This window comes from Dipteris shenzhenensis, chromosome 10, assembly GCF_047967505.1.
Source record: "Dipteris shenzhenensis isolate YYH24624 ecotype China chromosome 10, Dip_SZ_1.0, whole genome shotgun sequence".
Taxonomy (NCBI): Eukaryota; Viridiplantae; Streptophyta; class Polypodiopsida; order Gleicheniales; family Dipteridaceae; genus Dipteris; species Dipteris shenzhenensis.
In genome coordinates, this window is record NC_141605.1 from 7,763,877 (window position 1) to 7,777,930 (window position 14,054).

The following is a 14,054-nucleotide window of genomic DNA, read 5'->3' on the forward strand; positions in this document are numbered from 1 at the left end:
ACGCCATAAGAGCGGCAATGCTGTTGCTTGTTCCTACGGTTGTTTTGCCAGCATTTTTGCTCAGAAATCTGACAACCTTCTCATGGGTCTGACCTGACAACGTGGATGGAAATAAAACGTGATGTTTGGTAGGTTGTAACGTAGCGACGAAATGCCCGACCGCATCCAACGGAGTGGCAAGTGGGAACCTCTGTGGCATAAAGCCTTGCTGGCATGGCGAGCCGCAGGAAAGTCCTCCAACTTTTTGTAAGATTATTGAGTGGGCGCAGATTGGGCGGTGTGAAAACTGTCTAATATTAAGAGGGCACGCCAAAAATGTTTTCTGTGAACACTGAGATTCCTAATACCTCTTCTATGGCAGGTAAATTGTGAAACCAGGATAACAATGTAGCTGTGAGATCGCGAGTTCTTTGAGTTCTTTGAGAGATGATGATGGACATCCCTGGTTATTGCTTGGCAGCTCAATCACGCCCTCTCTCTCCTATGGCTCTTCCCCAGGACATTGCTGCGGTGGTGGAGGAACGTTCGTATTCGGGTACTGCCTTATTTTTTGTAGCTGTCCAACTTGAGAAACCCTGGCTAAGATCTTTACAGTTATATAACGACACGGAGGGCCTTATCGTTGTCGATTGGGCAGAATGTTTTCTTTTTTGGCGGCATTAACTTCTCGCAATTGATTTTCATTGTGGTCACGGTTTTCGCAGGTAGTTCAGTGACCGAGCGTTTATGGAAGCAGAATTGCACGGATCACTCCCGGTGGTGGCACAACCGAGAAAGCAAAGTAAGTGTGTGACGAGTCTGAACTGAATGGTTTGCAAAGGTAAAGCTGTAGATTGGCTAGTCTGACGAGTCTCCTGTGAATCTTAACAATAGACGAAAGCAAGATCTCCGGATTTGAAGCAGGTAGACGGCAGGGACAATCTAGGTAGAATTACGGACATGTTTGAGAAAAATGCTAAAACATCCACTGGTCATGCCCAAGGCCAGGGCTTGGTGGAGTATGGCAAGATCGGCCTTAGGTCTGAAGTAGAGGTGAGTGCATCTAAAGCACAAGAACAGCGCGAGAAGTGTGGCTGGAAAACGCTTACCTTAGAGGAGGCACTCACGTCTATGGAACAGATGCCTCAACCGCCAACAATTGAGAATCTTACATGGATTTTGCACAAGTGCAGAGCATTGAAAAATCTAGCGTATACCAAGCGCTTGTATGCTTACATGTGCAAAAGTGGGGTAGAAGATCATAGATTTCTGGGGAACTACCTCGTGCCAGTGCTGGTCCAAGTTGGAAGCATGTGCGATGCCGAGCATGTTTTTAACAAGTTGGTTGATCGGAATGTCTATTCTTGGACTTCTCTCATTTCAGGCTATATTGAATGCGGGGAATCACAGCATGCTCTTGACCTGTACCAAAGAATGCAAGAGGATGCTGTACATCCTGATAAGTATACCTTCGTGACCATACTGAAGGCTTCTGCTAGGCTGAAAGATGCAGAAAGAGGCCGAGATATACATGCTGAGATTGCCAGAAAGGGGCTGGAAAGAGATACTTTTGTTGGCAATATCTTGGTGGATATGTATGCCAAATGTGGCTTGCTTGCAGAAGCACGAGAAGCGTTTGACAAGCTACCAGTTCGAGACGAGGTCTCATGGAATACATTAATGGCAGGATATGCTGACCACGGCCTTGGGGAGGAAGCACTAGACTGTCTCAAACAGATGCAACTTGAGGGTCTCTCTCCAAATGCTGTCACCTTGGTTTGCAGCTTGAAGGCTTGTGGCAGCACAGGATCCATCGACAAGGGCCGAGAGGTACATGCCGAGAGTGCAAGAAAGGGGCTGGAACGACATCCTTTTCTTGGCAGCTCCTTGGTGGACATGTATGCCAAATGTGGCTTGCTTGCAGAAGCACTCGAAGTGTTTGACAAGCTGCCAGTTCGAAATGAGGTCTCATGGACTGCATTAATGGCTGGATATGCCGAGCATGGGCTTGGTGAGGAAGCACTGAACTGTCTCAAACAGATGGAGCTGGAATGTCCCTCTCCAAATGCTGTCACATTTGTCTGCAGTGTGAAAGCTTGTGGCAGTATAGGAGCCATAGACAAAGGCCGAGAAACACATGTGAACATTGCCAGAAAGGGGCTGGAAAGACATCTTTCTGTTGGCATTACCTTGGTGGATATGTATGCTAGATGTGGGTCACTTGTAGAGGCTTGGGAAGTGTTCGACAAACTGCCAGCTCGAAATGAGGTCTCTTGGAATACACTAATGGCAGGATATGTAAAGCTTGGGCTTGGTGAGGACGCACTGAATTGTCTTGAACAGATGAAACTGGAGGGTCTCTCTCCAACTGCTGTCACATTTGTTTGCATCTTGAAAGCTTGTGGCAGCATAGGTGCCATTATCAAGGGTTGTGAAATTCATGCCGAGATTGCCAGAAAGGGGCTGGAAAGGCATCTTTCTCTTGGCAACACCTTGGTGGATATGTATGCCAAATGTGGCTCGCTTGCACAAGCATGGGAAGCATTTGACAAGCTGCCAGTTCGAAACGAAGTCTCGTGGAATGCACTGATGGCAGGATATACCGAGCATGGGCTTGGTGAGGCCGCGCTGAAGTGCCTTGAACAGATGCAACTGGAGGGTTTGTTTCCAGATACTGTCACATTTGTTTGCAGCTTAAAAGCTTGTGGCAGCATAGGAGCCATAGACAATGGCCGAGAAATACATGCTGAGATTGCGAGAAAGGGGCTGGAAAGACATCTGTCCGTTGGCAACACTATGGTGGATATGTATGCCAAATGTGGCTCACTTGCAGAAGCACTGGAAGTGTTTGACAAGCTGCCAGTTCGAGACGAAGTCTCATGGAATGCACTAATGACAGGAAATGCTGAGCATGGGCTTGCTGAGGATGCGCTAAATTGTCTTGAAGAAATGCAACGAGAGGGTCTATCTCCAAATGCTGTCACATTTGTTTGCAGCTTGAAAGCTTGTGGCAACATAGGAGCTGTAGACAAGGGCCGAGTAATACACGCTGAGATTGCCAGAAAAGGGTTGGAAAGACATCTTATTGTCGGTAACACCTTGGTTGATATGTATGCCCAATGTGGCGCTCTTGCAGAAGCACGGGAAGCATTTGACAAGCTGCCATTTCGAGACGCTGTCTCATGGAGTGCACTAATGGCAGGATATGCCCAGCTAGGTGAAAGTGAAATTGTTTTTCATTTGCTTGAGAGAATGAGAGGAGAAGGGGTGAAGCCAGATGCGGTCACATTCTGTATTGTTCTTGCCGTATGCAGTCACACGGGTTTATTGGATAGAGGCCAGAAGTTCTTTGTGGCGATGAACAGAGGCTATCGCATCACTCCAACTATTGACCACCACATTGGCATGGTTGATCTTCTTGGCCGCACAGGCCAATTAGAGGAGGCTGTAGCGATGGTGAAGAAGATGCCTTTCCATTCTAATATTGTGATGTGGCTAACATTGTTGGGTGCTTGTCAAAAATGGGGTCATGTGGAGCTTGGAAGACTGGCATTTGAGCATGCCATGCAATTGGATCAAAGGAATGCTGCAGCTTATGTTTTGATGTCAAACATTTATGCAGATGCTCACATGCAGGAGGAAGAGAAGAAGGTCGAGGTAGAGAGAGTGATAGAGCAAGTGATAAAGAAACCACCACAGGGTTGGTTGTCAGACATTGGGTCGTATTGTGCATTCATTTTTGATGGGAAGACAAGGCATTCCCAAAACAAAAATATGTATGCAAAGCGGAACAAGGTTCCCCAAACTAGATATGTATGTAAAACTGAAAGATATTTCGCACAAAATGCGAACTCTGTAATATGGGAAGCACTTGACAAGTTGCCAGTTTGAACTGAGGTGTCATGGAATACAATTGTTGAAGGTGGTGGCCTTCACGGCTCTCTTGGTGTGTGAAGCGTGGTTTGGTTGATTTGCTCATGGGGAGCTGCGGGCTGTTGACACATGTAATATGGGCCACCTTCTCATGAACTGGTATAATCGAGGCTACGGAGATGGCCAACTCTATTAGAAAATGAAAAGGTGAACGGGTAACGACTTAAAACCAGATATCTGGGGGGGTGAACAGAGGAAAATTAATCCCATATGCATTGGTGGCCCTTTGGGGGCCTTGGATATAAAGGCTCATTTGTCCTCTCTCTCTCATCCCTCCCGGGACTTTTTGGGGGGAGAGAGAGAGCTTTGCATGGCTAGGGAAGGTGGCTTGGGACCCCCTGTATCCGGTGTGCTTTTCTGGTGCCACGTGGTGTCTGCTGTGTGGCCCGACAGTGGTATCAGAGCAGGCATGACACGTGGCGGCGGCGCAGATTCTATGGACTGTGTGTTGTAGAGGCGTTGCGATCTGTGGTGGACATTCAGTGCGACTTGTTGTTGTTGATAAGGCGGCGACAGTGGCTCTTAACTCTTTGACGCTTGTGTGCCTCCCATGGACTTTGGCAGATGTGCTACCCGTGTGGCATTTGGTTGACCCGGCCTTGTGGTTTGGTCATGGTTATGTTTGATCAGTTGGTCACATTTGTTTGCACTGGGGTTTGTCCATAAGGGGGTGTTGGAGGTGGTGGCCTTCACCCCTCTCTTGGTGTGTAGAGCGTGGTTTGGTTGATTTGCTCACAGGGAGCAGGCTGCTGACATGTGTAATATGTGAGAAAATTAATCCCATATGCATTGGTGGCCCTTTAGGGGCCTTGGATATAAAGGCTCATTTGTCCTCTCTCTCATCCCTCCTGGGACTTTTTGGGAGAGGAGAGAGAGCTTTGCATGGCTAGGGAGTGGACCCCCCCCGTACCCGGTGCGCTTTTCTTGTGCCATGTGGCATCTGCTGCGTGGCCCAACAACAATATGGGGTGCATGTGCTTTGTGAGGTAGTGCTGAACTGTCTTGAACAGATTTAACTGGAGGATCTCTCTCCAAATGTTCTCATATTTGTTTGAAGTACATGCAGAAATTGTCAGAAAGAGGATGGCGAAACATCAATTTGAATCGATAAATTGTGGAATGCATCAATGCCAGGATGTGCTGGGCATGGGCTTGGTGAGGAAAGGCTGGTGCAATTGGACGATCCCTCTCGAGATGCTGTCGCATCCGTTTGCAGCTTGGATGCTTGTGAGCCATACAGAAAGGTTGATGTTGAGATTGCCAGAAAGGCGCTGGAGGGACATCTTTTTTGTTGGCAGTACCTTGGTGGATATGTATGGCAATTGTGGCTCGCTTGCAGAACTGAGTGTGCTAGTTTGAATTAAGGACTTATGGACTGCAAGCATGTGCTTGGTGAGGACTAGCTGAATTTCCTCAAAGAGATGCAGCTCAAGGGTCTCTCTACAAATGCTGTCATATTGAGTCGCAACTTGAAAGGTTGTGCCAGCATTGAGCCAGAGGCAAGGATCAAGGGCATCTGCTTTTTAAAAGTAGACTTTGATAGGGCATATGACAGACTTGAGTGGGACTTTCTTTTACAAGCACTTCAGGACATGGGCTTAGGACCTGGTTTTGTCTCATACATGAGGATTCTCTTGGCTAGAGCATCAGGGAAAGTCTGTGTTAATGGAGAGATGACTGAGGCTTTCTCTTTGAAAAGATCTATAGGCAGGGCTGCCCAATAGCACCCCTACTTTTTGCTATAGCTGCTCATGCATTGGGTTGGCTCCTTCAGGACGAAGTACAGAATGGCACACTAAGAGGAATCGAGCTTTCCTCTTGAATACAAAAATACTCAGTAGGATGTTGAAGGGGTTATAAAGTGTCTTGATATCTTTTGCAAAGCTTCTGGCTCTTTGATAGTCTGGTTATTCCTCACTCGATGGTGGTGAGCAGCTAGTCCTTGAATAGCTAGGATTTATTTAAAAAAATTAGAGGTACTGTCTTTAGACTTCTTGGTATTCCCATGGGCTTTGACATCTCCCCGAAGGACAGGTGGGGGTGGGTCATATAAAGGTTCACTATTGCTAGTTAAGCTGGGCTAGATAAATCCATAAGCCGATGCTAGATCCTTTTTTGTGGGAAGGGAATCAGAAAATCTCCGAGGTCTAATGGAGCTTTTGAACTAGACCCAAGTGTGAAGGAGGCTTGGGGGTCATGGATATATAACAGGCTGCTTCTAAACTTGCTGCTACTTGGGTTATCAAAGCGATCTTGAACCCAGATATGGATTGGTCACAATTCTAATCAGAAGCTTCTCTCTCTGGTCAGACCCTTAAGAACCCAGAAATGGAAAAACCATAGTATGCTTTGTATTGTCTGTTCTTCTGAGCCTTGCTTAACCATGTGTAGTTCTCTTTAGAGATCAATTTGGGATGCCTTTGAAAAAATCAAAAGTCATATAACATCATCAGGGAAGGAGGCATTCATGAGTCTAGACTCCATTTGAGCTTGTGATTTACAAAAGTTCTTCTCTTGAGGATTGGGACTTCGTCACGGCTAGTTTGCTAGTCAAAAAGGGTCTACAATGCGGGGGACAACTGTGGCACATTGACCAGATCAAATGGAAAACATGGTTGGAGATAAGAAGGGAATTCAGACTCACAAATCAAGTTGCTGAGCTAGTTAGAGGAAGGTAGAGCTTTCGTGTGGAGAGATACAGTGGAAAGGAGAGAAAACCTTGAGTTTTAGCAAAGAATTTATTTGGATTGGGACGACTCAAATCATACCTGTTTCCACTCCCGTTGGAGAGATCTTCAAAACCCTGAATACTAGATGGAATCTCTCTGACAACAGATATGTATTGCTCTCTCCAGATTTGACAGAATTTGGGCAAAGTAATCCCAAAGAAGTTTTCTGCTCTTTTATGGTTAATTTTGTATAAAGCTGTCTAGACTAATGGCTTCAATGAAGAGCATGACCGATTGTTTAAGGAGATGGATGAACATGCTGCTGCCTTTCTGAGAACCACTTTCCAGTGAATGTCGGTATAGACTAGATTTGAACTTAGACGCAGAATGACTTGTTAAGTTCATGTTATAGCAGTTTTTCTGATATTAAAGCTTAATGCCTTTGATATCAATATATACAACATATTTTTTACTTTTAAAAAAAAAAGCTTTGTGGTATGTCATTTCTCCTCTTCTAAATGTTAAATATATTGAGGTGATGGTGCTTGTTGATTTCCCATCCTAAAGCCTCCCCCTTACTAGAGCTAAGGTGCTACTTGTTAGTCTTTTTCCATCACCTATTTGTGGAGCCGCTGGTTGATGTTCCTCCCCATCCCTATACATATGATTTCTTGGAGATTATTTGCGGAGTGTACTTGAGGGTCAATTTTCTCCATTAGGTAGGGAGTGGAACAAACTTTTGTCGTGGACGTTTATTGAAAAGTACCAGATCTGTTTAGGGGTTATAGATCTGTTGAAAAGAGAGTGTTACTAGAAAGTTCATGAAAGGACAGGGCTTATGGCATAACGCCTAAGATGCCCATGCTTTTTTAATGCAAATTTACTATTTATTACATTTCTAGTAAGTTTTTCTAAAGCACATGACGTAAATAACAGAAGAGGTCCTTTTTCAGGAAAAAAAAAAAGAGAGAGAAGAAAGGGAGAAGAAAAGGGAGTTCGATGACAAGATCTAAAGGTCGGCATAGAGAATCAATTAAATGAGGGATTTTCATAATTCTATTATTCCCATAAAGTGCATTGAAAGCATTTGATTTCTATTCAGCTTTGAAAGAATTAAGAGCATGGGATTTCTATCTCAAGAAATTGATCCCAATCTTTCCAGAAATATCATCAACGAAAGTGATGTTCTTTCCATTCTAGGTTTGAAAAGTTTCTTTGAGACCTCTGAAAGAATTAAGAGTATTGGATTTCTATTTCAAGAAATGAATCCAAATCTTTCTAGAAATATCATCAATGAAAGTGGTGAAATGTAAATCTTTTGTCAAAGAGAATAATTGCAAATCTTTGAATGAATGATTTGGAAAATATGTAAAAGCCTAGACCATGTAGTGGAAAAACATTGATGTTGGTTACCACAAAAGATGATGACTCATAAATAATTTTAAGAAGTAGACTTGAGAAAACCTTGGTACCATACAAATAGAGAGAAGCTCCCAAAATTGAGGTATCAAAAGATCTTATACCACGATGTGCTATGATGTGAATTTTGATTTTGATGACGAGTGACTAATGCCCTCAATTAAAATAATTGAACATAGTTTGAACATTGTGCCAATCTTGACACCTTTTGCAAAGATAATGTCGGGATTATCAAGTGTTAACGTGGATGTACATTGTGGATCCTCATTGAGTCCCTAATTGAGTAGATATGCCTCAAGTCATCGAGAATTGGCACATCAAAGATACAACCATGGATCAAGTCATCTACCTTGCATTATAGACGTAGACCCTTTTTAGGGTCTATTGCCTAGATTTAAGGAGCAACCCAACAGGCAGAGGTGGAGGCTATCTATGGAAAAATCTTGCCATTGAATCTGTCTAATCACTTTTGTAGAAATAAAGTATACATACTGAATTGGTTCTCATTGGGAAGAACTTGCATATCTTCTAGAATGACGATGTCCAGGGAGGTAAATCCATATCCGAAATTCTAGCAACACTAGGGGTAGTCAATGGAGCTACCTTGACCTACCTAGAACCTTATTTGAGGGTCTAACTCAACCAAAGGCACAATTAGTAGCAAGTAATTCCAGAAATGCTGCAAAAAATGGTTCTTAGTGTGCACATCATCGTTGTGTTCATCTAGCATTGACTCATTCATGAGCTTCTAGCCAGTTTGTACTAGGTTGTCACCCTTTCTATGAGTAATAGAGCAGCTTGTTTTCCATCTTATTTTTTAGGGTACATTGAAGATGTTTGAGTATTATCTCAAGATTTGAGCATATCATTGGTATTAGAGCTTGGTTTGGAAGGAGGATCTCCTATAATCACATAGCCTTCTAGCCCAGATAATAGTTCTCTCTCTCTCTCTCTCTCTCTCTCTCTCTCTCTCTCACCTATCACATCAATACGTTTTACCCTGCACGAATATCCCCCAATCCATGGCCATAACATCACATAAAGCTTGATAATTGCTTATTGCAATCCATATGAAGCATTGCCTTGTAAGCTTGGTTGATTGCTCCTTACTTACCCATCCCAAGGTGTGGGGATGAGGATGCTCTTGAGTTTCCAAGTGTAGCCTTTTCACAATCTTTGTTCAGAATCTATAGAGAATGTGTCTTGTACAAGATGGTACTGCCCACCCACATGTCTGTAGAGGTACGTACAGGGTCCCACCTAGCAACTCCTTGAGCACTCTCCCAAAATTATTGAGAGGTAATGAGTGCTCTTAAGACCCTCTAACTCTTATATGACTAAGACTAATTACCTTCTCCATTATCTAGTTGCTCTCCATTGTGGCTTGAATCATTATTTAGATTCTAGCACCCCTCCTCAAGCCACATTTGGTCTTGAGGGGCCATCTAGGTAGATCCCCACTTGAAGATTCCAATTCATCTCCTCAATCAATTGCCAATTCTCATCATCTAGTGGAAACTACAGATTCATCAATAGCCACCACAAGCACATGTTGAATGCACACTATGCCAATCCAACTCTTTCATTTGTTGCAACACAACTACTACTACAATTTGTGTATGTTTTGACCATTGATAGGTACTATGATTTCTCTTGGTCAACCAACTACTTCCAATTGTGCACATCACCATCACCTCAAATGCCCATCATGAAATGTAGTGCTGCTTGTTGTTGTTGCAATCACCCTATCTATCACATGTGGAGGACGTGCTACCAACTCGTGCCCGCACAAGCACAGTCAAAACCACTTCTCTAATGCTATATGGATAATGTTTGGGTTATGTTTACTCTTTGGGAGTACCACCTTGTCACTCCTTGAGCAATGCCCCAAAAGTCTTAAGAGTGCATGGGTGAGCTTAATACCCTCTAGTACTTATATTTTTGAAACCAAGAAGTAGAATTTTCCACACAAAATTCACCAGTTAATTAATTGGAGAAGAAGAACACAAATCACACCACGAAATATGATAGTAGATTGGGTACAATCTCCCCCCCCTAGATGAGTGGCTCACGCTTCCTCATCTAGAGTATTTATGATATTTCATAAAAGCATAAGGAGCCAAAATTATCCCTCTCTTCCAAAATAAGGAATTTGCTTTACATAGCCTCTTTGGGCCCAACAAAATTGAATTATGTCCCCTCCAAAATATATTGCTCAAACTTGTAATATTAAAGAAATACAAAATTAGCCCATGGCCATAAATGATGCACTATGTGACACCTCAATCAGTACCCTCGCACTAACTCCAATCCTCACTGTGAGTTCCATCACCTGTATTGAAGCCACCAATTACATAAGTTATTAACAATCGATTGAACGAATCACCGAATCAACCGATCCTAACATAACCGTGCTCAAAGCGCAATAATCAAGCACAACACCAATAACACTAACGACATCAGTATTAACATGGAATCACCCATAATATCGACCATCTAGCATGGCAAAACACAAGCTAGTCAGATGTCCCCAACTAACCACACAAAGTATCCACTAAGACCCCTATTGCATCTGGTGCGCTCCTATGGAGTACTTTGCCATAGTCACACTTGACTAAAATAATAATGTCCAAAGCAAGATATACCAGAAATATAATTTTCGTAACATCCCTCTTGCTTGGATTGCAACTAACCTCAGTTGCGTGTTTGATTATAGGAACTGATGAGGTCTGGAAAAGTTCAAAAGAACCGCTCAGGCATCTCTTGGATGATTCTTAAATTTGAGCAAGTATTTAGTATAGACATTTCCTTTTCGGGTTGAGGTTTGTTGATGATCAATAATGCATTCAGGTTCTAGTATTTTCTCTTCATCAACAATCAATGGAGCCTCTTCATAAACAGGATGTATAGGTAAAGGTCCTTTGAAGGGCTTTAAGAGGCTGATATGAAAAGCATTATGTATTTTCCAATTATCAGGTAATTCAAGCCTATAAGCTAGATCATTGAATTTCTTAATCACCTTGAAAGGTCCATAAAAACGAGGGGACATCTTGATTACTGACCATTTCTCAACGCTCTTCAATCTTCTTTTCTCAATTCAAAGAAGTATATAATTACCTTCTTTAAAAAGTGTGTGTTTCCGTTTCTTATTAGCTTGTTTTGTGTACTTCTCTTGAGTGATTGCATGGCTTCTCGAACCTCTTTGAGAATATTTCGATGGTCATGGGTAAATGCATCTGCTGATTCTACTCTATGGTTAATCATGTGATAGGAATAGGTAAAACTTTCCCATTGATGATCTCTAAGGGAGCTCTTCCAGTTGCAGAATGAGGAGTATTATTATAAGCAAACTTTAAGAGGTGAAGATATTTGTCCTCCCAAGTCTTTGGTTGAATTCCCACATAACCTCTTAACATGTCCAGAATAGTACTATTTGTGACTTTAGTTTGTCCATTTGATTCTGGATGAAAAGCTAATGAGAAATCTAACTTAGTGCCTAGATTATGAAATAATGCAGTCCAAAAATTACTGCAAAACTTTGAATCTCGATCAGACACTATAATCTTTGGCAAGACATGATGAACAAAGATATGCTTAATGAATATATGTGCCGCTTGCTGAGCTGTTAAAGTCTTCTTGCATGTGATGAAATAAGCTTTCTTACTAAAGCGATCTACTATCGTCCATATCATATCATTTTGATTTGTTGTACTAGGAAAACCAGTTATGAAATCCATGGATATTTGTTCCGAGGGTTGCGTAGGAATAGTCAAAAGCATTAGCAATCCGGGAGTCTTTCTTTTGTAACTCTTGATCTTCTGACAAGTGATGCATTCGGCTACAAACTTAGCCACATCTTTTTTTATAGTAGGCCAATGAAATTCTCTTGCTATCACTTGTAAAGTGGCAATCACTCCATGCATTTCTTCGATTACAATTTGTTTGAAGGGTCGAGTGATGCATAATTTCTTTTGATAAAAGAGGTATCCATCATTGCATTATATCGAAAAAGTCTAGCTCTTCTTGATAAGAATTCTTCATACCTTCAAAAGGCTAGGTCTCTACAGCAGTGATGTGATTAATGCTTGGCTTTCGGCTAAGAGCATCAGCAACTACATTTTCTTTTCCAAGCTGATATTGACTCATGGGCTGAAAACTCTGTATAAATGATGCCCACTTGATGTGCCTATCGAATATTAGTGGATGAGTCAACAAATGCTTGATACTTTGTTGATCGGTTTTGATAAGAAACTCAGCTCCCATCAAATAATGTTTCCACATTCATAAGGCATGCACAACATCAGTTAATTCTTCATCATATACTATAATTGCATTTTGCGACTTTTAATTTTTGGCTCTCATATGTCTATAGGATGTCCATCCTGCATAAGCACGGCTCCAATTCCATATCCACTAGCATCAGTTACAACTACAAAGAATGGTCTAGAGACATCGGGTAGTTGCAACACAGGAGCTTGCATGAGAGCTTCTTTTAAAGCTGCAAAAGATTTATCTTGACGCTCGGTCCATAAGAAATGCTTAGCTTTTCTAAGAAGGTCTGTAATGGATGTGCAATGAATGTGAAATTCTTGACAAACTTTCTATAAAAGATACATAATCCCAAGAATGATCTCAATTCGTGTGTATCTCGAGGTTTAGGCCATGTGACTATGCATTCACTCTTCTTTGGATCTACTCGAATCCCATCGGCAGATACTATATGACCCAAATACTCTATTTGATCTTAAAAGAAACTACTCTTTTCAAGATTTATGTACAATTGATTTTCTTTCAAGAGTGAAAAGACTAGCTTTAGATGTTCCTTATGCTCCTTGATGTCTTTGCCAAACACCAGACTATCATCGAAAAATACTACCACATAATCTTGGTGTTTAAGAAATATTCAGTTCATCATTCTATTAAAAGTAGCTGGAGCATTAGTTAGCCCAAAAGACATAACTAGGAATTCATAATGTCCCATTTGAGTTCTAAAGGCAATCTTGTATATATCCTCTTCTGCCATACGAGCTTGATGATAGCCATATTTAAGATCAATCTTAGCAAAGACCTTGGCCCCTTTCAATTTGTCTAAAAGATCATCAATCCTAGAGGTTGGGTATTTGTTCTTCACTATGATTTTGTTTAGTGCACCGTAGTCTATGCACATTCGATAGGTTCCATTCTTCTTTTTGATTAATAAGACAAGTTCTCCATAAGGAGAACTATTGGGTCTTATCAATCCTCTCTCTATTAGTTCCTCCACTTGCTTTTGAATTTCCTTTTTCTCTAAACTTCAAAGGCTTTAGTAGATGTCCTTGGACTATGAAAGATGCACAGCCAATGAGGCGTGTTAGGCTCCAAAACACACGTATGGGCACATCCCTCGATGCGAACTTCCTAGCTTTGATTCTGTGCCCGAGTCAAGTGGTACTCTTCACTCTAGAATCCAATCACCTTCACTAGACTTCTCTCTTCTTCCTCCACATGAGCGTAACCAAAGCTCTGATACCACTGAAACCAAGAAGTAGAATTTTCCACACAAAATTCACCACTTAATCGATTGGAGAAGAAGAACACAAATCACACCACAAAAAATGACAACAGACTGGATACAATCTCCCCCCCCTAGATGAGTGGCTCACGCTTCCTCATCTAGAGTATTTATGATATTTCCTTAAAGCACAAGGAGCCAAAATTATCCCTCTCTTCCAAAATAAGGGATTTGCTTTACATAGCCTCTTTGGGCCCAAAATTGAATTATGTCCTCTCCAAAATATATTGCTCAAACTTGCAATATTAAAGAAATACAAAATTGACCCATGGCCATAAATGATGCACTGTGCGACACCTCGATTGGTATCCTCACGCAACTCTAATCCTCACTGTGAGTTCCATCACATGTACTCAAGCCACCAATTACATTAGTTATTAACAATCGATTGAATGAATCACCGAATCAACTGGTCCCTACATAATCCCGCTCAAAGCACAATAATCAAGCACAACACCAATAATACTAGCGACATCAGTATTAACATGGAATCACCCACAATA

At 42.0% G+C, this 14,054-nt stretch overlaps 1 protein-coding gene across 1 annotated transcript; it reads left to right on the forward strand.

The window, feature by feature from the left end:
- The first annotated feature begins 266 nt into the window (after positions 1 to 266).
- Positions 267 to 5,862, forward strand: LOC147897350 (pentatricopeptide repeat-containing protein At2g39620-like). Its single transcript, XM_087380745.1, has 3 exons — positions 267 to 535; positions 705 to 781; positions 874 to 5,862. The coding sequence occupies exons 1-3, from the start codon at positions 427 to 429 to the stop codon at positions 3,868 to 3,870; spliced, it is 3,183 nt and encodes a 1,060-aa protein (XP_087236871.1). The 5' UTR covers positions 267 to 426; the 3' UTR covers positions 3,871 to 5,862.
- Positions 5,863 to 14,054: the final 8,192 nt, after the last annotated feature.